The sequence below is a fragment of the Mustela nigripes genome, chromosome 15 (assembly GCF_022355385.1).
Source record: "Mustela nigripes isolate SB6536 chromosome 15, MUSNIG.SB6536, whole genome shotgun sequence".
In the NCBI taxonomy this organism is placed as follows: Eukaryota; Metazoa; Chordata; class Mammalia; order Carnivora; family Mustelidae; genus Mustela; species Mustela nigripes.
The window spans coordinates 68,391,091-68,416,990 of NC_081571.1; the positions used below are offsets into that span (position 1 = coordinate 68,391,091).

The 25,900-nt window shown below is 41.8% G+C and overlaps 1 protein-coding gene across 2 annotated transcripts in view; it reads left to right on the forward strand.

Moving 5' to 3' along the window:
* Nucleotides 1-6,159: 6,159 nt before the first annotated feature.
* GPC6 (glypican 6) overlaps nt 6,160-25,900 on the forward strand; it is a 1,099,176-nt gene continuing 1,079,435 nt past the window's right edge. For both annotated transcript variants that reach the window (XM_059378364.1, XM_059378365.1), the window contains exon 1: nt 6,160-6,950. In XM_059378364.1, coding sequence (XP_059234347.1) covers nt 6,791-6,950 — 160 coding nt within the window. In that variant the 5' untranslated portion in view covers nt 6,160-6,790. The remainder of the gene's footprint in view (nt 6,951-25,900) is intronic.

The following is a 25,900-nucleotide window of genomic DNA, read 5'->3' on the forward strand; positions in this document are numbered from 1 at the left end:
AAGCAGATACCTGTATGTAGCAAAGTACTTAATAACAACAACATTTTATGGGTTTATCATCAGTTTTTTCCCCCCAAACCAAGCCTGTCATACTGCTTCTTCAATGTTGGAATAATTAATAATAGTTAATTAACCTGGTGCTTTTAAAAGCTGAGAAATCATTACAATAAATAGAGTTAAGGTATTCTATTGATGAAGATCAGCAACATGTGAAGAGCTCTTCCCTGTCCTATGATCCTGTGTTGTCTTCCACTTGCGTTAAGGAAGGTCATTGTTGTTCATGGTTACCAGAGTGTGAGAGGCTGGAGGGCTGGGTGAAACAGGTGATGGGGATTAAGGAGTGTCCTCGTGATGACCACCCAGTGACGAATGCAAGTGTTGGATTACCATGTTGTACACCTGAAACCAATGTAATACTGTGTCAACTAATTGGAATTAAAATAAAAACTTAAAAAAAAGAAAAAAAAGAAGGTCATTGTTTATGGTGCCAGATGATCCGAAAACTATGCAAAGCTCCATTCATCTTTCACAAAAGCAAGGAACTAGAGAAGGAACTGCCAAGATGTATGGTTCCAATAATCTAGGTATGTCAAATTACTGCTTAGCTCTGGAATCATCTCTCATAACATTAATATCAGGATTTATAACAAGTAAGACAAGGTTAAATGATCTTCTTTTATGAACTACAAAAATGCAAGTTTATTAATCTGCAATGAGATTTTCATTTGTGTCACTCTTCTACATTTACATATCTCATTTGGAAATACTTCAAAAACACGTGAGCTTTAAATAATGACATTATTGAAGGCATCTATTAATATTGTGAGCCATAAAGTCAAAATGAAACTCTCTTCCTTATGCACAATAAGCTTTTCTAATGATGGTATAAAATGGTGCTTAACCAGTATTACATTTGCTGAGATTGTTCCAAGGCAGAAAGTGGTCCTAACACCAATTTCTGAAAGTAAATATTTTGTTACTTGATTATTTTAATGTACTTTATGACCTAAGATGTATTTCTAGGCATGAATTTCACTTAGCATCAGTGGAGAGTAGATTCTTCGATTATGAATAATATAAAAAATTAAAAATAGCATTTTAAATCATCATAATGCCTTAATATATTTTCTGTTTATAGATTTCATGATTGTCAGGAATATTTCAAGTAAAGATGGGTAGTGCTTAAGAATATATGAATCTTCCAGCATATACAGAAACTACGTATAATTAAACAATTAGAGCCCTTTGAGTTCTCTTGGTTTATCTCTGACATCACTATTAGGGAAAAATCTGATTAAACAGATCACACAATTCCCTCCACTGAAGCCAAATAGCTCTAGCTTTACATTAGAAGAATATTGGAAGATAAGAAGAATCTGTTGTCCCTCTGGTTTTGGTGTTTGGATTTCCCCAAGAGATCATTAATAACTCAGCGGTCCTCAGTTGCCCTAAAGATATAATTTTAATTGCTTTATATTAATACTAGGTATACTCTTAAGGCTCAATAAATGTTAAACAGACCATTACATTTTGGTTAGGTATAAACCTTGGTAAGAAAAATAAAACATTATTTTCACCACCATTTTTGTCGTTATTCACCCAAGTTTACCTTTTCTTTCCCTGTAACTCTGCAACCTTCCCATCATCCAGGCACCAGGCAGAGCTACTGTTGTTAAATTTCTGACAGCTTTTTCATTATAGGCTCTGTTTTTCAAGAGGCAGGTTAACTAAGTGATTTTGATTTGTGCCAAGCTAAGATGTGGAATAGACACTTGAAAACCATTCTCTTGTTTTCATGAGATTTCATTTGAACTTATTTGTCCTGCTTGATCTAAATACACAAAGGGGGGAAAAAAAACACCTTAAAATTCATGCTGTTCCTCATTCATGCATTGGTATAACTGAACAAAAGAATAGCAAATTCTGTAATTGTGTCTTTTTTTTTTAAATTCAACTCTTTGAAAAACTAACAATGAAAACTTTCATAGCACAAGGTTGCTATCTTACTGGGAAAAGTGTTAACAGTCATTTGTTTTACATCCACGAGATAACGGTAAGACCCCTTTATTTTATATAACATGACCACAAATGTTAGTTGCATTTGGTGAAAGTGTGACATACTTATTTTAAAATAATGTCTCTCATCACAAAAAAGAACTTACATTTCTTCTGTAAGCAAACTTACAGATGGCAGATTAAAAAGAGAACGGTTTAAAATCAACATAACAAATAATGACATAGTGACTTTCAATCTCTTTCTAGGTCTAGTCCCTTATCCTTCCTTGTAGTATTAGAAGCTTCTTCTGGAAAGCATTTCCTGACTACCCTTTTCCCTCCTCCACATGGAGCTACCCCAGTGTCATTAGTTATACCTTAATTTTTCCATATTCTATCCATCCACTTCATATATAATTCCATGTGGTCTGGCCTCCGCTCCACTATTTTATTAAAATGTTTCTGTTGAAGTTTCCAGGAAGTCTCTTCATCATTATCCAAGGACCATTTTCTCTGCCTTCCCTGCTCTTGAGGTCTACTGTGATTCACTTTATCATCGAAAACCCCTAACTCAGATGCCATAGCACTACCTAATTTTCTTCTCTTCTTACATTTACAACTAACCCCATCTCTTGCCTTTGCTTCTCTCCTTCTCCCTTTAGTTTGCTCTATACAGGTCTATTGCTTTCATTTGTAAATAGCAGAATAACCACCTGACAGTGACAGAAACAACAAGACAAAGATATTTGTGAATTATTTAACAGGAAGTTCAAAGGCCAGGGTCCAAGGGTTGGTTTGGTGGGTCAAACAGGAAGTCAAAAATCTAGGTTCTTTCCATCCTTTGTTCTTTGCCTGTGAGGAGTGTCTTGTCTCCTAGCCACCACACGTTTAATTAGCTCTAAGAAGGCAGGAGGTTGAGATAAAAAGACCTTTCTGCTTCTATAGTTCTTGCCTTTGACCAGGAAAAATAACGTCCACCAGAAATTTCCTTACCTCTCATAGGCCAGAAATGGATCGTAGCCCCACTCTTGCACTGGTTAATAGACCTCCGTGCTCAGGCCAAACGTGATTCACCCCTTGGTGAAATGCCCTGGCACAATGCCCCCAGATAAAATCAGACTTAGGGTAGGAAGAAAGACCTTGACCATGAAGTAGATCATGGGCTGTTCTGTTTGCCTATTAACTATGGCTGCTCCTTAAGACTGAGTCTTTTTCCCTCTGCAACTCAAATTCTCTGAGATTCCATTCATCTTATGCCCAGAAGGGGTTTTGAAAAACAACTAGGATGTAAAAATGGTGTATACACGAGAATCTCACTGTCCTAATAAATGTTTCATATTTCTCCAGTGAGACTCACATTTTTAAAATAAGTCTTCATAATTATTCTGTATGTGTGTGTGTGTGTGTGTCTTTGTGTGTGTGTGTGTCTTGAACCAAAGACCAAATCCTGCAAATCTTTTTTTTTTTTTTTTTTTTAAAGATTTTTTTTTTTTTTTTGACAGAGAGAAATTACAAGTACACTGAGAGGCAGACAGAGAGAGAGAGAAGGAAGCAGGCTCCCTGCTGAGCAGAGAGCCCAATGTGGGACTCGATCCCAGGACCCTGAGATCATGACCTGAGCCGAAGGCAGCGGCTTAACCCACTGAGCCACCCAGGCGCCCCAAATCCTGCAAATCTTTTCTGCAAAATTTACCTTCACCTTCTTTCTACTCACTATCCTCCTCCCCTGGTAGCAATCTCCTGAAACCTTGACCATGATAGCAGAACTCTATGTGTTTCTCTTTCTTAACTTTTCTCTTGCTTCCATGTGCTTCTTTCCTCTGGTTTATTTTTCTTCAATGTCCTAACTTTTTTTTCCTATTACGTACAATATAAACATGACTGCTAGAGTTTGAGTACTTTGGCTAAACCTTTTTTTCTATCTAAACTGAATGATGTCTCCTTAATATGAGCTCTCTTCTTTCTAGTCTCTTCTATGAACTTGCATGTCGTTTGGTGCTCCTTCCGATACCTCATGTAGGCTGTGCTACTGCCCTTAGCTGGAGAGTTTGACTTTGCCCCTCTTACACCATTTCAAACAGTGCTGAATTTCCCAACAAGTGGGCCAAATAGGGGTTGAGAGGATCAGTAAGGTAAGTTACTTAATTCTTTGGTCAGAGTGGAGCTCACGGACCTGCTCTGCATTGTTTCACCCTCCTGAAGGCATTAAAGTACTTTATTTATGCTTGATTAAGTTATAATTCTTTCCATATCCTAGCCTTGCCATAACTGTCAAGGTCATTTTATAAGTGTAGGAACTACGTACAATAACCTAGTTCTGTATAGTTGCATTGAATGCTCATTAAATACTTAATGATTCATTGATTTTTAAATAATTTAAACCACTTATACTATGTTTTTACCCATTCTTCCTTTACCTCCAACATCCTTTTTATTGCATTATCTACTATATACTGCTAGGGTCAGGGTCAAGTAAAACCAGTCCCAGTAGGAGATGATAGGGTAGGTTAGGGGTGTATTTATCCCCTCCTCAGGAGTGATCAATGCCTATCACTCGGCGATGACAGAAACAGAAGTTTAAATGAAGTCGTGTCAAATATCATAGAAATAATGACTTTGTTACAGCAATTTCTAATCATACCCATCTTATTCTTTTCCCACAAAGAATAGATTATGTTCTCATCGTGATTTCAGACTTTGAGGAAAACGAGTTCAGTCACTTAAGGTCAGACAGCACGATATCATGAAGATAAAAACTGTGTGAAAATTTGGAGAGAAAAATGTGTATGTGACTGTTTTTAGAAAGAAATGTTTAGCTATGGAGTTTTGAAGAAGAGAAAGTCAGTTTGTAAGCAAGTCAGCTTTATGTTTTTAAGCATTTCCATGGGTTAACGAGTTTGGATCTTATACTTGGGCCTCTTTTCAGTGGAGTAAGAGGGGAAGAATTGATCAAAAGAGACAGAAGATGTACCTAACATGTTGTGATGATAACAAACAGAATGACTTAAATTTCATGAGTCATTCTGGTCATTAACAGCCATCATCAGAAAAACATCAGCATGTGTGGCTTTATACGGGAACCCCATACAACTGGATATTACCCTATAGTAATTTTTGAGTAATGAGGCAGCCTAAACACATTTGACCGCAGATTGAGTAAGCAGTGTTTTCTTCTCCTTCCTTTTTTTTTTTTTTTTTGATTTAACTATCTTAGTAGTTGCAGAAGCTTTGGGTCTGCACACCAGTTTCTGCTTGGAGTTCATTAGCATAAGAAAGTCAAGAAGAGGTTAGTCTACCCTGAATTGTCATTTTTATTCCATTTCACAAAACTGGAGTGTAAGATGGGAAGAAAGTGAATAGATTCCCCAGCTGAGAATTCTGTTAGCTTCGAAGGGAATGTTAAGCCCAGGGTGAGACTGTGGAGAGCCAAGGAAAGTCACTCTCCTCTCCAGTATCTTCCTTCATGCACCCCATGACACCTGGTCTCTCATTTTCCCATCGCTTCCTTGTTGTGTTTCTTCTCCTTAGCTTTCCTGTTCCTCCACCCACTAGAAATTTAAGCTTAAGGATTTCTGATACAAGATTATGTAATATTTGAAGTTAAAAAGGGTGAAATTTATGAGTCTCAAACCAAAAATTAAAAAATATAGTAAAAAAAGACTGGTGCCCGCGTGCACAAACTGTCTTTCGAAAAAACAAAACAAAACAAACAAACAAACAAAAAAACAAAGCCAAACAGAAATGAGACCATTCATTACAGCGATGACTGTCCTCTGAAAGTCAGGGGTTCCCCACATGCTTATTTCTACGCGGGCTTTGTGTTTCAGTAGGTCACAAATTGTTGCCCCTATTTAGAGCAACAATTGGAATTGCTTGGTCCTTCAGGTCCACAAAAGCATAGTCTCATACCACACGTGTTACTAACTTCAAAGGCTCTGCCTTTCTAGATTACTTACTTGAGTCATTAAAGGGAACGTGTCGGATCGGTCTGGAGGATGTGAAGGGAGTGAGAAAGCAGAACCGCTTCCTTTCTTCCCTTCTTCTTCCACCGAGTCGCGAGAGATCCAGTCCAGGATTTGCCTTCGACTCTGCCTCTGAATTTCGGCCGTGCTCAGTGTAGCACGTTTCTCTCCCCTCCTTTCTCCTTCCCTCTAGCCTCCAGGGTCTGTCTCCGGGATTTCTCTCTTCCTATTTCAGGAGGACTCTCACAGGCTCCCTCAGCCTGTGCGAAGCCGAGGTTTCCCCTGGATCCCGTTTATCCCCAACACATACCTCCACGCACACGCGCCCCCAAGACCCCGCGCTCGCCCCGACACACACGCGCGCACACACCCTCGCGCTCGCCCGTCCACCTCCCTCTCCGGGAGAGCCGGCGCGCGTCCCCACCTTCGCCGCACACCCGGGCGAGCCGAGCTCGCAGCGCTCTACGATTCTGCGGCTCGGAAGTCGGATCGCAGCCCTGAACCCCCATGGTGGCTTTTTAAACATTTCTTTGCCTCCGCTCGCTCGTTTTTATTGCACCGCTCCCGGTCTGGGGGACTGGGGGACTGGGGGAAGCGAGGCGGCTGCTTTCCCAGCCAGCCCTGGTTGGCTTGCCATCCTCCATCTGGCTTATAAAAGTTTGCTGAGCGCAGTCCAGAGGGCTGCGCTGCTCGTCCCCTCGGCTGGCAGAAGGGGGTGACGCTGGGCAGCGGCAAGGAGCGCGCCGCGGGCTCTGGCGGGCTTTCGGCTCGAGGGGCAAGGGGAAGAGCACACGGGCCCTGGGGTTTACCGAGCTGGATTTGCACGCTGCACCATGCCTTCTTGGATCGGGGCTGTGATTCTTTCCCTCTCCGGGCTGCTGCTGTCCCTCCCGGCCGGCGCGGAGGTGAAGGCTCGGAGCTGCGGCGAGGTCCGCCAGGCGTACGGTGCCAAGGGATTCAGCCTGGCGGACATCCCCTACCAGGAGATCGCAGGTAAGCGCGGGCGCGCGGCCCGGCTGGCTGCAGCCCTCGGCGGCCGCACGCCCCCCAGGCGGCCGGGCGCCCCCCTTCGCCCCCCTGTTGCTGAGTTGTTGGTGTTCACTTTCTGCCAGGGCTGGCTCTCCCGGACGCCGGCGGATGCTCGGGCGGCTGCTCCCGCGGGGAAGGTGTGCGTCTCCGCTGCCTCATTGTGTGCACACGCGGGAGCGCCCTCCTTCCCTCCCGCCCGCCCTCCCTCCGCTCCGGCGCCCGTGCGCGCCCTTCGCGGTGGGCTCGGGCCGGGCGGGCCGGGGAGCTCGGGACCCCCGGGGGGCGGCCTCGGCGCGAGGGCAGGTCGCCCAGCGGGGCGCCCACCCCGCGCCTCCGGCTCAGGCAAACTTGGAAGAACTGCGGCCGCAGTTTGCCCAGCGCCACAGTCTGAGTGGCGCCTTCCCCACTCCCGCCCTCGCGCCGGCGGGGGCGGTGGAGAGACGCGGAGGGCTCCCCTCGCCGCTCGCTCCGCTCCGCTCCGCTCTCCGAGTCTTTCCGGGAGGCAGAGCGCCCGGCGCCCGGGCCGGGGGGGACCCCCACCTTGGGGGTGGGGTGGGGGACCCGGCCTCCGGACGTCGGGAGTTCTGGGCTGGTTTGGGGAGTTCACCGGCTGCCAGTTTCGGGCTTGGGGCGGACTTGCGCGTTACGGGCCCTCAGTGCTTCCCCGATTGCGGTTGGTCACTCGCGGGTCGGGGGACATCCCCCGGCCGCCGGCGCGGAGCCCGGACCTGAGCGCGATCTCGCCCGCCCGCCTGCGCTCAGAAGCTGCGCCGACAGAAGCGGGTGGCTCACGGCTGGGTTTGTCCCGGAGTCCCCGGACCCCGCGTGCCGGGCCGCTAGCATTCCGGGGCCCCGAGAGCTCGAGAGCGCCCACCCCCTTTCTTGGCGCCGGCGTGTGGGTAGCCCTGGGTCTCCGGCAACTTGCGCAGCAGCCCGGGTGCGCGTTTTCCGGCTCTTCGCTCCAACCGACGGGGAGCTTCTCTGGGGCTCTGTGAATGGAACGTGTCGGGAGAGATAATCCTGTGGCTGCGAGCGAGCACTGCTGAGCGAGGCACCGGGAGGCCGGGAGATGCTGCGAGGGCGCGGGCTGCTCAAACCCGGCCGTTGGAGTCCTCGGTGACCTCCGATGGTCAAATCAAAACGCTGCATTTCCACCAGCCTCTCTGCATTTTGCCAAAGAGCTGGCCGCCGAGTGAAATCTTTTTGCAGCTGTATCTTAAAACATCACAGTTTCGATATGTAATGCAATCGCTGTTTTATTACGGTTGAGCTACAAACTCCACAAGTGCAGGTTTTTGCTTATACCGAAATGAACACATTTATAGAAATTTAGGCACTGGAAGTAAATAAATAAATAAATAAAAGCCCATACACACGGTCACCCCGCCGAGCATGATATACAGGGAGCCTTTTTCCAATTCTGAGCCAGACGTAGCCGGTCTTTAGTGAGTCGGAGGCGGAACCTGTGGTGAATTATAAGACCACTTTTCTACCCCTGTCACTTCTTCTCCCTTTTCCAGAACTCCTTAATTTGTTAATCAGTGAATAGAGAGCTACTGCCCCCACAGCTCCTTAAGTTTCTTAACTCTCCTTCCCCTTTGTCTACTGTTATTTCATTCTTTTTAATTAATTGATAAGGATCAGCTTTGCTTTTTTCTCCTCCCCAAATCTCAGGGAATTCAACTTTTAAAAGGTTTTATAGTATGGCTCACTTCTTCTAGGAACTTTTTCTCCTCTAATCTGGGCTCTTTCAAATTGTATCTTTTAAGCACAGATATTTCCCAGCATGATTTCAGATATGATATCTCAGAGAAGAAAATAGTTAAGTATTTTTAAATTGCTTCAGTACTCTTTAGTGGATTATGGGACCTCCAGGATGCTACACTTCATCTTTAGCTTGATGCAAATCTCCTTAATATCAAAATAAAGCTTTCAGTGTAAATAGTTTCTGTACTCACCTTTTACTTTACTGAAAACATTTCCAGTGGTTAAAATAAATCCTTTATTTGGTTTTTAACTACAGGGTCCATCTCCCCCCCCCCCCCTTTCCACTACACCTTTGACAATTACAGTGTTCACTAATTAGCTGTTAAGTTCTAAAACGTGGGCTTTTGTTTAAGTCACTTTCTAGGAGTAAGGGCGCTGTTGACTTTGTCTTAACCCTGGTGTGCTTTGATGCTGGTGGAAATGATCAAGATACAGGTCATTGTGGGGTCAGATGCACATCTGATAGGGAAGCAAATGAAGTAAAAGATAATTGTATACTAAATACATATATATATGTATACACACACACCTTCCTATATATATGCATTTTTTTAAAGTGAACTACTCAATGCTGCACATTGTTGGAATAATTACTTAGGAAATCTGTCCTATTATTAAATGAAAACACTCTTTTGCTCTTCGCTAGTTCCTGACACTATTTGCATTTCATTATCTAGTATATGGTGGTTATCCTTTCTTTAAACTCCCTTTTCATCTTTGTGTTGTTTGGATTTTTAATGGTTTGCTTGAAAAATGGCATATGCCATTTTTCTGCCAGGGAACAGGAATTTAAAGGAACTGCTGTTCATAATTTAGATTCATGCTGGCTGTTTCTAATTGAAAGATATTTGCAGGTAGCTTGCCTGGTAAAATAACTGAGAAGTAATAAGGACATTATGTTTCATCATGACATTATTAAAGTTTTACTCAGAACTCACAATTGTGAAATAGTGTTGGCCTTTTCTATTCTAGGATAAAAGGGAGTTCTTCAAACTCAATAGATGAGGGGCTGTGATGGGTAATATATAAAGCTACACTCTCAGAGAGTGCTTGGGAGGCCTTTAAGGGGCAGGTTGCGCCATTAATCTTCACTCAGTCCTGATCTTAAGCCATCCCAGGCAGATCAGATAGACGATCCGTCCTTGTTTGAGGGACCTCCAAAGGAGAAGACCCATGAGTCCCTCTCAGCCATCCATTCTAGTACTTAGTAATTCTTGTGGTATCGAAATGTTTCCAGATAACTAGGCCAAAGCCTTCCCAGTTTGCTTGCTTATTTTCTTCTGTTCTGTCTTCTGGGAAGATACTGAGCAGTGGATCATCAAGTTCTCTGTTAGAAATGTTATTTTGATCAAAGGTAGGTATGAAACATTCTAGTCTTGTCTTTGAGCATCCATGATATTATCTCGTTTTCCAACCCAACTCATCTTGATGGCTCTAAACTTATAAGAGAACTCAACAACTGAAAAGAGTATCTGCTTGAAAGACTAGGCAATTCAGAGAGTGCTGTTTTATGCTTACTGAGCCTCTACACCTTGAGCTTTCTTGGAGTGATTAATTATAACTCCTTGTAGCTGACTAATGGTGACTTATTGGCCTCCATGCCCACTTTTTTCATCAGTTATCTAATGCAGCTGTAGTTAACAATCCCTTATTTGCAAATTACTACGTGTCAGCACCTGCTTAAAAACATTACCTCCTTCTAAAACATTAGACATTGTCTTATTGATGCCTTTTAATAATTTTGTAGATATCATCATAATCCCCATTTTATAGATGAAAAAACTGAGCAGCAGAGGGGCTGGAATGATTAACTTGCCCAGGGATGACTCAGCAAGGAAGTGGTGAAGCTAGAATTCCAAATCAGGCATTCTGACTCCAGGTACCTGAGTTCTAGACTTAATCCTGCCCCCTGCCATTCTGTATTTGTTGAATGAATGCCTGCAAAATCAATTCTTTTTTCATCTACTAGGTACATAACCTGGTATTATCAATCACCATATGTATTCCCTCACAGTTTGTGCTGAATATTTTTCTATCTACTTGCAACATCTACAATTTTTTCAAAATCACTTTGAATTTGAAATTTGTGTTCTCAGGAACCAGCCATGCTACCATCACTAAATTGTTCATCGATTGATGTGTTTTCCTGATTTTTAAAAATTGTATCTCTGTAGCTTTATAAAAGATGGAAACTAAAGAATATGTATTCGTATTTTTCAGTATACTAGGCCTACACGAATAATGGGTTAGTGCAACAAAGCTTGCTATAGGAAGTTACCATGGGTTAGTGCAACAAAGCTATAGGAAGTTATAGGAAGTTACCATAAGGGTAGAGGGAGGAAGGAAGTTTATTTTCATAGATTAGGAAAAAATGTAATTGTTTTCTTAGTATTTGTCTCTATGTCTCAGGTGTTTTGAGAGCTCGGGCTACAGGTGGATATTACAGCATTAAATTCTTTCCCATCTCGTGGATATGAATTTAGAGTATGTCAATGATTCTAAAAATCTATCCCAAAATCAAATTACAAAATATTCTCTTATACTCTGCTGATATACTAGTGACTTTTGTCAGTCCTTCCTTATTGCTTTCAAATTTCAGTAATGCTTCATTTTGCCTGATCTTTGTGCAACAGTCTTTTCCTTACTTTGGTGGGTTTGCCAGGGAAACTGTCCTCCCTCTGTTTCCCCAGCAAACTAACTTATTTAATTTGCCATTAACACAACTTTTTTTTCAATCGTCACATTAACGTAAACAGAAAAACTTTGTAGGGTAAACTTTACTCTTTTATGGACATGTTAAATACCCTACTTTGAAATAAATTATAATTTACATTTAACTGTCTGCTTCGTAGGTTTCTGATTTCTTTGCCCTCTCCTCAGTTAGCTGATGTCTTTAAAATCCTTTCTAAGAACAGAGGGAGAGGTATAAATGAGTTGGCAAAACTTCAATGTTTTAAAATAATTTGTCGAGTCACTAGATTTCTAAAAGAATTCTATCCATTCCAGGTATCAGAGCAATCTAAAATCTGGGCGATTAGGAGTGCCACTTGTTATACTCTTGATTTGGGAATTAATTTTAAAATGATCCTTGCAAACAGAGCTATCTTAGCTGATTTAATTAGCGGATAGTATGTCATCATTGAGAACAAGAGTTCATTTGAGTTGAATGATACACTTTTTGACATAAAACTCACCTCTTTTAACTGTACCACATGGTAATTGCTGGTGAGTAGAAATGTAGGCTGCTATCAAACGTGATTTAAAATATACAGCATTATGTCCTTTAAGTATTATAGTATCAACATTGTATCATAATTTATGTAAGAGCCTGACTAATGTTCTCTTATAATTATGGGTAAGTTTTATGAACACTTACAAAATACAAAATTATTGAGTCCTTTTAAACCAAACGACCTACGATTTAGTCACTAGATTTGTATAGACCTATGAGTTTAGGATAGAAATTGTTGTGAGGGAATTGCTGATAAAATCGTTTATTAGCTTAATCTTATATTTTAGGTCTACCAAAGTAACATATTTAAGATTATTTTTTACCGTCCCCCCCTCCAATTCACATCTTTCAAAAGACTTCTAGCAAGGCCAATGGTAGTGACAGTTTAAACAGAATACTGAATATTTTTTAAAATTTGGTGCATATATCTCTTTGCAGACCAGATTCTGATCTATTAAATTCTTTACCTGGCACGTAATTCTACTTAGTTTCATAAGCTTCTTCAAAATTATTCAGTTTTAAGTTATTTGCATGATCCTGTTTAAAAGTATAATTGTCTCCCTGGGATGCCATATTTGTAAATAAAAGGTTTCATAGCAGTGAGTCTTAGGCAAAGGTTTAAAAAATTCTAATAATCCTGAATGGAAGTATTGAAGAGTTTTTTAATAACCTTGAATGAAAAATATTTTTCAAACGAATGTGCCAAAGAAAAATAGGAATTTGATTCCATGTTTAGATATTATCCAGTTACTGATTTATTTTTATAACTCATTCTCTACTTCCTTTAGGTGGTTTTTTTTTTTCATTCATCCAAAAAATATTTCTTATATACCTTCTATGTGTAATTTACTTTGCTAGGTGCAGTGTACAGCGCCTCAGTGGATTTTAGTCCTAGCAGGGAAGTAGAGATGAAGGGCATCATTCGCAAGGAATGGCTGAGATTGAGGCAAGCATGAGGTACCTGACTCCATGAAAGCATTGAACAGAGCATCTGATCTAATCACAGCATCTGGGAATGGTTCCTTGAGGAAGAGCAATGGACCATGGTGGGCTCTGGAGCATGAGAGCATAGTTAGTACCTATGTGGTTAGAAGACCCTGAAAGTATGAGAGGACTTTTAGAACCTGGGTAAAATAGCAGTGGATGGAAAGCCTACAGGAGTATGGGAGAGCCTGCGGGCCAGGTTCATAACACTGTCCAAAGATAGCCCATGCATTGTGGCCCAAGGCAGGTGACCTATTCACTGCAAGTGTGGACCCTTCGCTCTTGAACCTGTGGCGCTAAACTCAAGTGTTTACACAACCGGTTGTTTTAAACATAGCCCGTAGAAAATACACTTTTAACCATTTAAAGCCTGTCTCTTGTGTATCCTGCAAAACTGCATAAGGCTTGTTAGTCATTTATGGGATGAATCAGAGACCTAAAAAGAACTCCCAAGTTGCTGTGCTCCTTACCCTGTGGCTGAGCAGCATTACCTAGCTACTTCGTTCCCCTCTCCCCTCCTGGGGGTTCCCTTCTGGTCCTGGCTCCTCTGTTATGTCGGCCAGGCCCCCAGCTAGGAGGGCCTTCCCCTCATGCAGCAGGCCTGTCAAGTTTCACCCAAACAAAGCTCTCCGAGGCCTGCTGCCCCCTCCCCTCCCAGACCTGTCTCTTGCCTTAATCAGCCCTGAAATCCCTGGAACTTACTGCAGAGACCTTGGCCTTCAGCCTACGGCAGTGAGGTGCTATTGAAGAAGTGTTCCAGTCAGGATGGACTTGATTTGAAATGTTACTTTGGTGGCTCTGGAGAGCATGGATTGCAGGGGAGCGGAAGCAGATACAGCAACAGGAGGAGATGTTAACTTGACCTAGAGTGGTGACTGGAAATGGAATGAAGTAGAAAGCAGGATCTATTTAGGAGCTACGAGAAAGACAAATACCCAATCCCATAGGATGTCACTTACCTGCAGCATCTAAAAACCAAAATGAACAAACCAAACAGAACCCAGATTCATAGATGTCAATGACAGATTGGTAGTTGGTGCCGGGGAGGAGGGTTGGCGGGCGGGCAGGAGGGTAAAGGGGATTGAGCAGTACAAACATACATTATAAAATAAGTCATGGGGATGTAATATAGTGCATGGAGAAAACAGTCAAGAATACTTTATTAACTTTTATGGTGATGGATGGTAACTAGACTTACTGAGCTGATCATTTTGCAATGTACACAAAGGTCAGATCACTGTGTTGTGCATCTGAAACTAATATAATATTGTAGGTCAACTGTACTTTATTTAAAGAAAAGAAATATTTAGGGGTGCCTGGGTGGCTCAGTGGGTTAAAGCCTCTGCCTTCAGCTCAGGTCATGATCCCAGGGTCCTGCATCAGTCTCTCTGCTCAGCAGGGAGTCTGCTTCCCCCCTCTCTCTGCCTGCCTCTCTGCCTACTTGTGATCTCTGTCTGTCAAATAAATAAATAAAATCTTAAAAAAAAAAAAAGAAAAGGAATATTTAGAAGGTAAAATTGATACAAGCAACAGACCACAAGTCAGGCAAAAGTGAATCACTAAATATCTACCATGTGATGGACAAGGACCATGATCCAGCATCTATGTATGTGAAAGAGAGGGAGAGACCAAGGGAGAGAAACAAACATCCCAGAAGCATTCATGGAGTTTGCAAGGCCATGTAAATGGCTGACATAGTTTATATGTGCTTTTTAGTGCAGACGAAACTCAACATCATAAAACCAGCACAGCATTGTTAAGAGTATCAATGTGGCTCAGAGAAAGGGATTTCCCAGATAGGGCACAGGGAGATGTTAACTTTCAGAAAGTAAAGACTTACCAAAATATACATAATCAGCTGTGCGGTTTTGAAACGTCAGTCAAAGTTTTTTTTTGTCCTATGGCAGCATAAAAACAAAACTAAACAAAACTCCAAAACTTAAAATTTTTACCAAGATGAAGAATGAACTAAATTGTTACTTCACTCCCTGGCAGTTAAACAATGCTATGTCCTTGGCTTAAGTACCAAATAATACGTTACTGGCTGTAATGATAGGAATCACAAAATGAAGACTTGCCTTCACCTTGCTGAGAGGAAGCGGTAAAATTTAATTGGGGCTGTATTATTCAGGGTTCTCTAATGAAACCAAAGCAGTAGGATGTATAGATATAGGTATATATATTAGGAGATTTATTCTAGGAATTGCCTCTGGATGGAGGCTGAGAAGCCCCATGACCTACAATAGACAAGCTGCAGACCCACTAAAGTAGATGCTGAAGGCCTTAGGCAGGGTATGGTACTGATATAAGTCTCAGAGTCTGAGCCTGGAGACCGAGCTTTCATGTCCCATTGTAGAAAAAGATAGATTGCAAGCTAAAAAAACAATTTGTTGTTCTTCCACCTTTTTGTTCTATTTGGGTCTGGATAGATTGGATGGTGTTCCTTGACACTGGTCACTCCTGCTACTAAATCAAATGCTAATCTCTTCCAGAAACATCCTCACAGACACACCCACAGATTATGTGGGTATTCCAGCTATCTGGATATCCCTTAGGCAGGTTAAGTTGACATATAAAATTAACCATCCCGGGAACATTGACTGATGGGTAGCATTTGTCAAAGAGCCATGACAGAAGAAGGCATTTGGGGTGGGGTTAAATTCGTAAGCAAAGTAGTACATGTGGAGGATACTACAGAAAGGGATGAATTAAGAATCTGTGAGACATAATATTGAACAAATAGGGTGGGTTGTATTTTTGATGGATCTTGAAAACCCTTCGTTTTATGTGGCAGGAAGTAGGTCACTATCGTAGGTTCTTGGCAGTCAAGTGACAAGATGAAAGTATTGTTTTAGATGAGTCAAGTACTGTAATCAAGATGGAATAGATCATTAAAGGCCCAGGGGATGGAAGGGGGATAGTCAGGAGGCTGATTTAGATACTAAAGCAGGAGATGCCAAGGGCCAATATGAGGTCAAGTGGTGAGAAGAGGGGTGGATGAGGTCATCAGAAAAGAAACAACATTAAAAAGAAAAAAAGTAAGAAAAAGCTTTACTCCTGCTGCTTAGAAGTTCCATGAAAAAGTGTTTCAAGAAGATAAGCCGTTGAAACTCTTGCCTGGAATCGTCTATGTCTTTAAGATACTTCTGGCAGCTGGTCATAGAAAATCCTGCATTGGGTGGCAGACCCACACAGGGAAAGCCACCATTTCACCTAAGCTGCATCCCAGAACAGTTTTACGATTGAGAAAGTGGGATGTTCATACTATCAACTGTTCCCAGATTCTCTCCATCTTCTGTTCTCTGCTGTCCTCATTCTACCAGGGAGCTCCATTATGGAAGCAAGACAGCTGCTGGAGTACTAAGAGTCAAAGCCACATTATGATGCCCGGAAGCACACAGTGGGGCTCTTTCTAACCATGTGTGTCTTCTCATTGATGGGACAGACTGTCAGAAGCCCCTCGGTGGATTTAGCCACCCTCTCCTTCCAGAATTGCTTCCTGTACCCATGTCCCGAAGAGAGAGGAAAAGGGCCATGGCTGTTGACTTGGAGTAGGCATGGTTACTCCCTCAGAGAGGGGCCAAAGTCTTCCTTCCTTAACTATGTGGTCACTGCATTGCTTGGTAATCTTCATAAGAATCCCTGGGGAATTGAAGGGTAATGGAGAAATTGAGAGTAACTACCCAGATTGTCTAAATTAATGAGGTAGTTGGCAACCTTGCTCCTTAAGTCCACTGTTTCTCAACTCTGGCCAGAGGTGAGCCGACACGTGTTTAGCAAATAGCCTTCAGGAGGATAGGGTGTGGGGAGACCTGATCTGTAGCGTTTGCCAATTTCTGTGGTTTAGAAATATTCCCAACATGACAGATTTCAAGCTACTAACAGTCTAACAGCCAGCTTACGAAATTCCTGAAAATTTACCCATTGGCTCTTCTGTGTTGGAAAGAGCCAGGGCTATCCGGGAGTCACGTGAGATATTAAAATAGAATACTTATACATGGGTTCCATCTTTAAATATCCCGATTTAATTGGTCTGAGACCGGGCACTCTTTTTCCTTTCTTCCTCTCTCCCTGCTTCCCTTCCTTTGTTTTTCAGTTTTCCCGAGTATTTCCAATGTGCATCCAGGGAAGGGAACCTGTTAGCTAAAGCTAACTTCATAAACTGAAAACCTGATCCTGCATCAGAATTACTGGAGGGCTTGTTCAACAGCAATGCCTGGGCCCCACCCACAAAGGGTAAAGGTTCTGATTTAGTCCTTCTTGGGTGGGGTCTATAATTCACATTTTTTTTTTTTTTTTTAAACAAGTTCTCTGGTTACCCTGATGCCTTTGGTCCTGTACCATCTCTTGAGTCTCTGGGAGCCAAATTCTGAATGCATTTACTGTGTTTTTAAATACAGTTTTTCCCCCCCCTCAGTCAAATTTGGGCAATGATTTCTGTTATTTCTCATCAGATAAGAATCCTAACTGAGAAAGTGCCTCTGTTTCAAATTGCACCCTCCTCCTCCCCCTCCCCATCACCTCTGTCCTGTTTCAGATGCTTACTTTGGCCACTAGGGGGACTCAGGGAAAGAGAGTGATTGGATTCCTTCAAGCCACAGGTACCTCTGTGTGGAAGGAAAGGGACCCAAGTCAGCGGCAAACGCACAGCGGCATGACTGGGAGAGAACTTCAGCATGGCTCTAAAAGAAACAGGGAAATGTTTTCTGTGTCTTTTACTATAAGATCTACAAGATCCCCATTATTCTCTGTTAATATGGCAGGCTTCCTTTGGGAACATGACTTGTTTTTTTTGGGGGGGGGCTTCCTATTTAGAACATTTCTGGCGAAGAGTAATTCCATCTCCCCTTCCCCGCCCCAGCTGTTTTTCCTCCAGGAGGCTCCTGATGCAGAAATAGCCATTGTTTCCCTGACCTCCAGACTCTTATGCAAGGAGACTACATTTAGAGCTGGCCAGTCTTCATTTCATACACTTTTACTTAAAGATTGAGCATAATACATTCAAGGCATGCACACCTGTATTCTGTAGGCTTGATCTGCTAGTGTGTTTGCTCCTTATTATAGTTCTTGGATTTTTTTGAGAAATTGACTTCCTCTCTTTGTGCCCCTAGGACAGTGGAGATTAGCAAGGGCCACTGATCCTCAGCTGAATTTCCGGGAACCAGAGGTGTTTCCTCCGCAGTGGGGTTGAGGCAAATATTTTCTATGTAAAGAAAATACTTGGAGGTCTTCTTTTTTAAAAAGATGAATAATTTTTCAATTTGTATTTTCTTAATGGGTCAGCACAGCTCAAAGTCAACAGCGCTTTTGAAATGAACTTGAAAAAAGCCACTGTGCTTTTAGATATTACAGATATTTTTAAAGTTACAGGCCTTACCTTTTTCCTGGAAAAGTTAGAAAATACTTTAAACATACCCTAGCTGTTTGCTTATCCTATTTTCTTCCAAATCCCAATGACTGGGAGTTTTTAAACAATACTAAACATTTTTAGTAAACAATACTAAAATGTGAAGTGGTTGACGTATTTTCCCTTTATTTACAGCAAGAGGTTTAACAAATGTTTTTGAAGAGTTTTAGTGATCTTTGACATACTGGGAATTCTACTTGGGAATTAAGAAGTTGTAATTCTGACATATTAATAATTTGGAAATATAGGATTCCTGGACATTCCTAAGTGATCTGTTACAGCTTCTCCTCCAGCTATGTATTTACTTTGAACTTAGGTAACACACTTGAACTTAGGTAACACAGCCTTCCAGGTCTGTTACTTTTACATTATAAAGTGCTAATGTGTGAAAGCCTTCTATTGTGCTTTTACTACTCATTTGATTATGTGGTATCTTATTTAATATTCTTTAATAGACTTGGGGATATTTAGACATCAGGAGGTCAAGTACTATGTTAAAAGCTTAGGCCAGTCTTTTTATATGTCTGCAATAAAGAGTATATTCATTTCACTTATATTACCACATGGCTCTCATAAAAGGTCAGTTTCAACTGAATATAAAATAGGTTACAAATGGCAAATCTTATGTCATCAACAACAAAATTATTATGGATAATCCCTTTTCAATTACTACTTTCCCCTCTTTAAAAAAAAAAAAAAGAAAGAAAAAAAAGCGACTGGAGGATTTCTTAAAATCGGAGATCCACCTGATGTATTTTGTCCAGTAGACATAAAAATTATATAAATCCTTTTTTTTCACTTTAGTCAAGAAAATATGTATAATCACACTCAAATTCCAGTTGAAACAACAGCAAGTCAGGTGCATCAGAGATTCAAAGCAACCCATAAAATTATACTTTTTCATTTTGTTGTTATATTACTTTGACAAATTAATTTTGAATCAATTTCTCAGCCTGGATTATTGACGTAAAGGTAAGTAATATTACCGGAAGTTCCATGCATAAATGTAAGCTGATTGCTATGATTTAAGAGTGGCAGTTTATCCTTATCCTGAATATGCTCAGGAAATTATAGAAAGGTTTTCGGTTTAACAAAGTGGGAGTTGAGTATATATAAAAATGTAGGTTGCAGAGATCTTAATTCTAGGTGGTAACCAAGGTTGCATTTTATAAATGGCATGACAAAGTCCTGTAGCTGAAAAACTTATAACACAATTTAGAGTGAATTTTCACCGTTTTAGCCATGAGTTTGTGAAGTACAACTCTTGACAATCCGTCGTTCTGCCTCCGAAATACTTATTTTCAAAAGTTATGACCTGGTATTTGAGAAAAAGTTTACAAATGCTCTATGTTCTGAAAGGCTTTGAAACAGTATTATTTGGGAAGAATGAGCCTCACTCCCAACTACTATAATCAGGAAGGAGAGAAAGATGGAATACAAATCAGCCAGAGCAGGCTTTTCCCCGCTGCACATTTCCTAAAGCCATCTTCATTCAGGGTGACGGTTCCGATTTTAACCTAATTAAGCATCAGAGAGAATCAGGGTCCTAAGAGATGAGCCTGAAGGTTCCCAGAAGTCCCATGCTGCTCCTTCCCTCCCTCCCAGGCTTGGCCAGGATGCTGCTGTCTGGGGGGGCTTCTGGAAGGTTCCAGGGATGCCCAGAAGGAGGCTCTGCTGTGTAGCGCCAGCCCAGAGGTGTGCCCCCTTCAGCCGCATTTCAGCCGGGTTACCGTGGAATTGATTTTCACGGCTCATGACAGAAGCTGTTTTCAGCCCTTGAAAAGGAAGTAGCTGGGCTGATACTCGTCACACAAACAGCAAATTGCTCCGTGGCTTTCATAGCCTTCCAGGTCTGTTACCTTAAGGTTCTAATGGCCTTTTAACAGTGTTTCCAGCTGAGCAGCAGATGTAAAGGATACCGAACACTGAAAGCTGTGTGTTTTTTTTTTTTCCCTCCTCCCTGAAAGAATCATTTTTAACAGATATTGTACTAACACCCTATCCTAGGACCTATTCAATAGCATGTTAGATTGGAAAAACTGAACCAAACCTCAGATAAAGTATTGTCAGTGCTTCGCTAGGCTGTGTGTCCCATGTGAGTCACCAAGCCCATCAGGCACTAAGATCCTGTCACCAGGAGTGGGGACCCATTTGGTTATGTCAGGGGAAAAAAATAATGACTGGAAGCCCACAAAAAGCTCTAAAAATTCCTTATACTTACGTTAAGCCGATGCATTTTCATCCTAAACATTGCAGCGTGTTTTTGGAAACAATGCAGTTAGCTTTAGCAATTCTATGCAGGCTACCTTTGGCTTCCCTTCCTTTTGTCTTGAGTGCTTGTTTTTTGTCCCTCTGTTGGTCAGGGCCTGAGATGTTTCCCGAATGGGGAGCTCTGCCCTCCCTGCACAGTGAACTTGGAGGCCTTTAAGCTTTGGTCTGTGGAAGAAGGTTAGCCTTTCAGTCTTGTGGACTTTTGGGAAAAAGTCAAACATAACTGAAGAACACTTGTCGAATTGGATGTTTTTCCATTTTAAAATATTAGCGACACAGTATGCCTTTTGATTTCACTGAGGTCCAAGCAGCGCTTGGTTATTTTCAACTTTCCAGTGGTAACTACACGAGGTCAGAGAAAAAAACAGCCATGCCAGTGAGTCATCATGCCTCGCTCCAGGAACTGGCCTGTTTTACAAGCTTTTGGGGGGCCCTTTAGGAAGTATGTGAGCTGCCAGCATTTTCTTCCCCCAAAGTGGAAAATATGCGTACGTTGAAACTCTGATCTGAACAGGAGATACGAACAGACATGCATTTTCTTTCCTTCTCGTTTTCTTCCTCTTCTTCCTGCCATTCCCTCTCTTGGGTTGAGCAGAGGCTGCCTTTGGCTCCTGGCTCTATTACTTCGCCTTTGGGAACCTGTCTGTGCCTCTGTTCTTTCATCTGTGAACAGGGACAGTAATAGTCTCTACCTGTCATCATTGTGCTGTATGAAATGAATCAACCTTGATGAAGCTCTTAGAATAGTGGCTGGCTTACGATGAAGACTGTATCCAATTTTGAAGCCAGTCCATCTCTTGATGAGGGTAGGGAGTGACAAGGGGAGAAAGGGGAAGGGTGAGTTTCCTGGGGCTCCTGAAGGCTCCCGGGCTTGGCTCTCCTGCTCTGCCAATGCTGGGGTCGGTGTACTTTTTGATCTGCTCTTGTGCAACTTGGGAAGGAACGGGTAGTCTCCTTTCCTGGAGTACTCACCCTGACCATGGTCTTTTCTGGCCCTTTGGGCCTCATGAATCAGTGGCTTGTTTCTTACCTGGCCTCTGGTCCCCCTGTGGCTTTGATCACCTCCTGTGGTGGGAGCAAAATAAGCCATCTGGTCTACAGCTCAGCCGCATTCTCAACCCACCCAGGAGCACTCTGGGACTACTGGGCCAGACTTGTGTCCCCTAAGTGTGGGTGTAGCCTAGCTTCTGAACATCTTTGCCTCCGAGTTTGAGGTCATTGCCAAAAGCCCACCAGACAGTCTTTTGTAAAGATTCCTAAACAGATTTTGGGCTAGAAATCCTTCTTCCCTTTGGCTTTCCTATATTAACAGGATGCTCAGAGACGAGAAACTGGGAAATGTGGAGAGTCTCCCTGTACATCTGTCCTTCATACAGACCGTTGGGGACAGCGATGGGTTTGCCATCTTTTGTCTTCCTGGCTGGACTTCAAACCCTTCATGCAGGTTTGGAGACTTGGGTCTTAAAGAGGTCAGGTAACAGGCACCCATGGCCTTGGAGGGTGAGGTCTGTATGAAGACAACAAATTAAGGAGCAAACAAAACTGAACCAGTGAAAGATTTGCAGAATATTACCCTCATTACCTATGCAATATGGAGACTTCTGAAGAGTCTCAAACATCAGGTGAACTGAGAAAACAAATTCTTTTTTACATGGGACTCTTTGGGCTTTCTGGTAGGTGGTTTCCTAGAGGAGCAAGAGCTCTGAATTCTTGGTTTTGTGCTTACTAATTGGTTATTTTGAAGTTTTCTTTACCCCCGTGAAGCTCAGTTTTCAACTGTATATAAAGGGGCAGTACCACAGCTAGCCTCTTGATCCTGTTCTTTGTGAAGTCTCCAGTAACTGTTAGCTCTCCTTTTCCCAATTCCCTCCTGACACATGATGAGAAATCTTACCATTTCTTCCTCAGGAGAGGAGGGAAAGCTAGTAGGCTGTAATCCCCACTGTAAGACTTAGTCATTTTTAATTTCCTTTTACGATAAGCTTCTAAGAGAGAAGCTCTAATAGAACGTTAAAAGGTGATCTTGAAATGCTGTTAAATGTCACAGAGCAAATCTTTTAAAAACATTCTCTTTTCTTTTTGGTCTTCTTGGAACTGACTGTGAAAGTTCCCTTTCATGCCGTTGTCACAGGTTCCTGTTGTGCCTCCTGTCCTCAGAATGGTATATCTGATGTGTGGCTTTGATTATTTCACTTTGCTTAAAGCAGGGGTTCTCAGCCTTGAGTGTACATCGGAATTACCCAGAAGGCTCGTTCAAATGTGGGCTGCCGGGTCCCCTTCTGGGAGTTTCTGAGTTGGGAGATCTGAGATGGGGCCAGTGTCCAGGTGATGCTGACGCGAAAGGCATGTAGGCCACACTTTGAGAACCACTGGATTCAAGTTTAAGCCTTCAACTGTCAGAAGTCAGTTTAGTTCTCCAGTGGCCTGAAAATAAATACCCATCATCTTGGTTTGACATTCAAGAACTGAAACTGTCTTACTAACTTAGTTCCAAGTGCCCTTCTAGAAATTTCTGTCTCATAAAACCTTTTTCACTCAACTTACTCTTCTTTCTGTGTCTCATTTCATTTGCTAATACTCATGCCAATGCTTGCTCTGTCCTTCCCAATTTTCTCTACCAACTAAAATGCAATTTAGCTCAAATTACTCTTCATGCATTTGCCCTAAGTGACACAGCCCCAATTTTCTCCTTCTTTCCTTACTAGTATAGTATTTGTCTCTTCATTTGGTAATTAACCAAATTCGGCCTTCTCCCGACTCTGAAACTGTTGTCTTGTGTCCTTTAAAATGAGTCACTTAATTCTTGTTTCCCAAATTTGCCTCTGTGATATGTGGTGACTGAGGGCACTTAAATATTTATTTGAATTTTCCAGAGCTCAGTATTTGAGCATAGTAGGTATTGAATAAATAACTGATTATTCCTTGATTGAAATATAAAAAGGGTTTTTGTTATTGTTAGTTGTTGTTTGGTTGTTTGGGAGGCTTTACTTAAAGACAACTCTAAAGATCAAAATTAAATGGTGTAATATAAAGACTCTCTTAAATTTTCTTTGGAAGAGTGTGGCTGGTAAGTTATATTAGCTGAAGCCAGTGGAAAGTGAAAGTATAGACCAGAGTTTATTGTGTGGAACGTGCATTTTGTTGCTTTCCCTTTATTGTAAGGCATCGCATTCCCCTCACTGAGGTACCTACTGTATATAGGTCTATGTCTATCAAAATGTTTTTTCAAAATGTGGCATATTTTTGCTATCACTGACAGCAATTTCCAAATGCCTGAAAAGATTAGAGAAACTAAATGTAAAGAGTACTATAAATTGCAGTGACATTTCCTGGGAGATAAAGAAATTGATAGAGAGGAAAGTTAGTTTAAAAAGTCAGGCCTAGGGATAAAGCAATCAAATTGTACCACCTTTGGAATGATCTATTTACGATGGAGCCTTTGAATAATAAATTGTGCCACTGGAAAGCTCATAGGAACCACTTGTAATTTTCTGAGTTCCATTTTAAGCTGTTACCTATCCAAGGCTGTCTTACTTATTGTATCAGTTCGGGTCAGTGAAAATTTATTTTTAATTACTTGGCTGAAGAACAGCACCTACAATTTCCCTGCCCTTGAGGCACACATAGAGTTGTGAAGAGAGATACATAGATAATTCGTTTCTATATGATGTGGGGAGTGGTGTGACAAAGGCTCTGTGATCCTAGAAGAAAGCTGGTGGGGCTTGAGAGCAGGTAGAGGTAATCCGCTGGAGGGCGAGGGGGAGAGGCAGTGAAGGCTCTCCATTAGGGAGTAGGAAGTACCTTTTTTCAACACCACAATAATCTATTTCTTATGTAGGATTAATTGTTCTTCCATATAAGTGGATGAACTCTAATTATATAGTAAGTAGGGAAGGTTAAACTCCTCTACCCTTCTAATGCGAGTTAGAAGATCATACCCTATGAACTGCCCAAGAAATGGGCAACTCTGGTTTTGCAGAATGTTATCAGTAGATCTTTGTTTAAGCAAAAGAACAGTGCATCTGCCCTTGGAAAATTGAATATAAATTCCCAAGCTTGATATTTAACTCTGCATTATTTTAGTTCCCATGTTTTAATGAAATTTCCGGAGATACATTAGGAAAATAGCTATGTTAATCACATAATAATCCCTGCTAAAGGTATAGTTTTAAGTGGTGACAATCCCACTAATTCATACACAAACATTCCTCTGCATACATTAGCATATGATTGTGCTGTATATTTTGAAAAGTCATAGACATCATAGTGACCTATTAAAGTAGCTATGATATGTGTAAATCAGCAGGCAAATATTTTGATGGTCAAAGATGACATTTGCCATAGGGAGCTAAAAAGAACAGTTTGTGCTGTGAATCCCTTTTACTGACTTTCTTACACAGATGGTACTAGAAGTGGTTCTAGCTAGAGGAAAAGTAGAACCAAGTTAGGTTTGTTTTTAAAGATTTTATTTATTTGATAGAGACACAGCGAGAGAGGGAACAAAAGCAGGGGGAGTGAGAGAGGGAGAAGCAGGCTTCCTGCAGAACAGGGTGCCCGATGCGGAGCTTGATCCCAGGATTCTGGGACCATGACCTGAGCGGAAGGCAGATGCTTCACCTACTGAGCCACCCAGGCGCCCCGTAAGTTAGGTTTTCTTATATATTGGTGCACTGCAGTGATTTCACTGGGCTTATTTTTTAGTTTCTCTATTTTCTATCAGGTTTGAAACTGTGAACATTTAAACTCCTGTGCTGTTGCACAGTTTGCATATGAAATTGTTTTAAGCCAGTTCTGACATGATAAAAAAAAAAAGAGAGAGAGAGGATGCCCAGATGATAACGAGCAGAAAAATTCCCCCTTTATATAAAAGCCTTCATTCTCATTTGTAAAGCAAAATGTTCTCTCTTAAAAGTAACAGCTGCAAAAAAAAAAAAAAAAAAAAAAAAAAAGGCAGGAAGGCAGAACATACTCATCTAAGTTGTAAAATATGTTTTAGGAGCTCAACAGGGATTTGGCTGTTCCTGAGAAAAAAATCGAAATCTAATTTTAAAATGAAGGTATTTAGAAGCGTGGCCTTATTTATGGGGCTGGTGAGGAGGGTAGCCAGCATGCGGCCACTTCACTGTTCCTGCGGGAGCCCATGCACTGGGGCCGTGCCACCCCGTGCTGCTGGTCAGATGTCTTAGCAAGCGCCTGTCTTTTCTGCATGCAGCAGTGGATGAAATAAGAGAATTCCAGAAATAGTTTTAACAC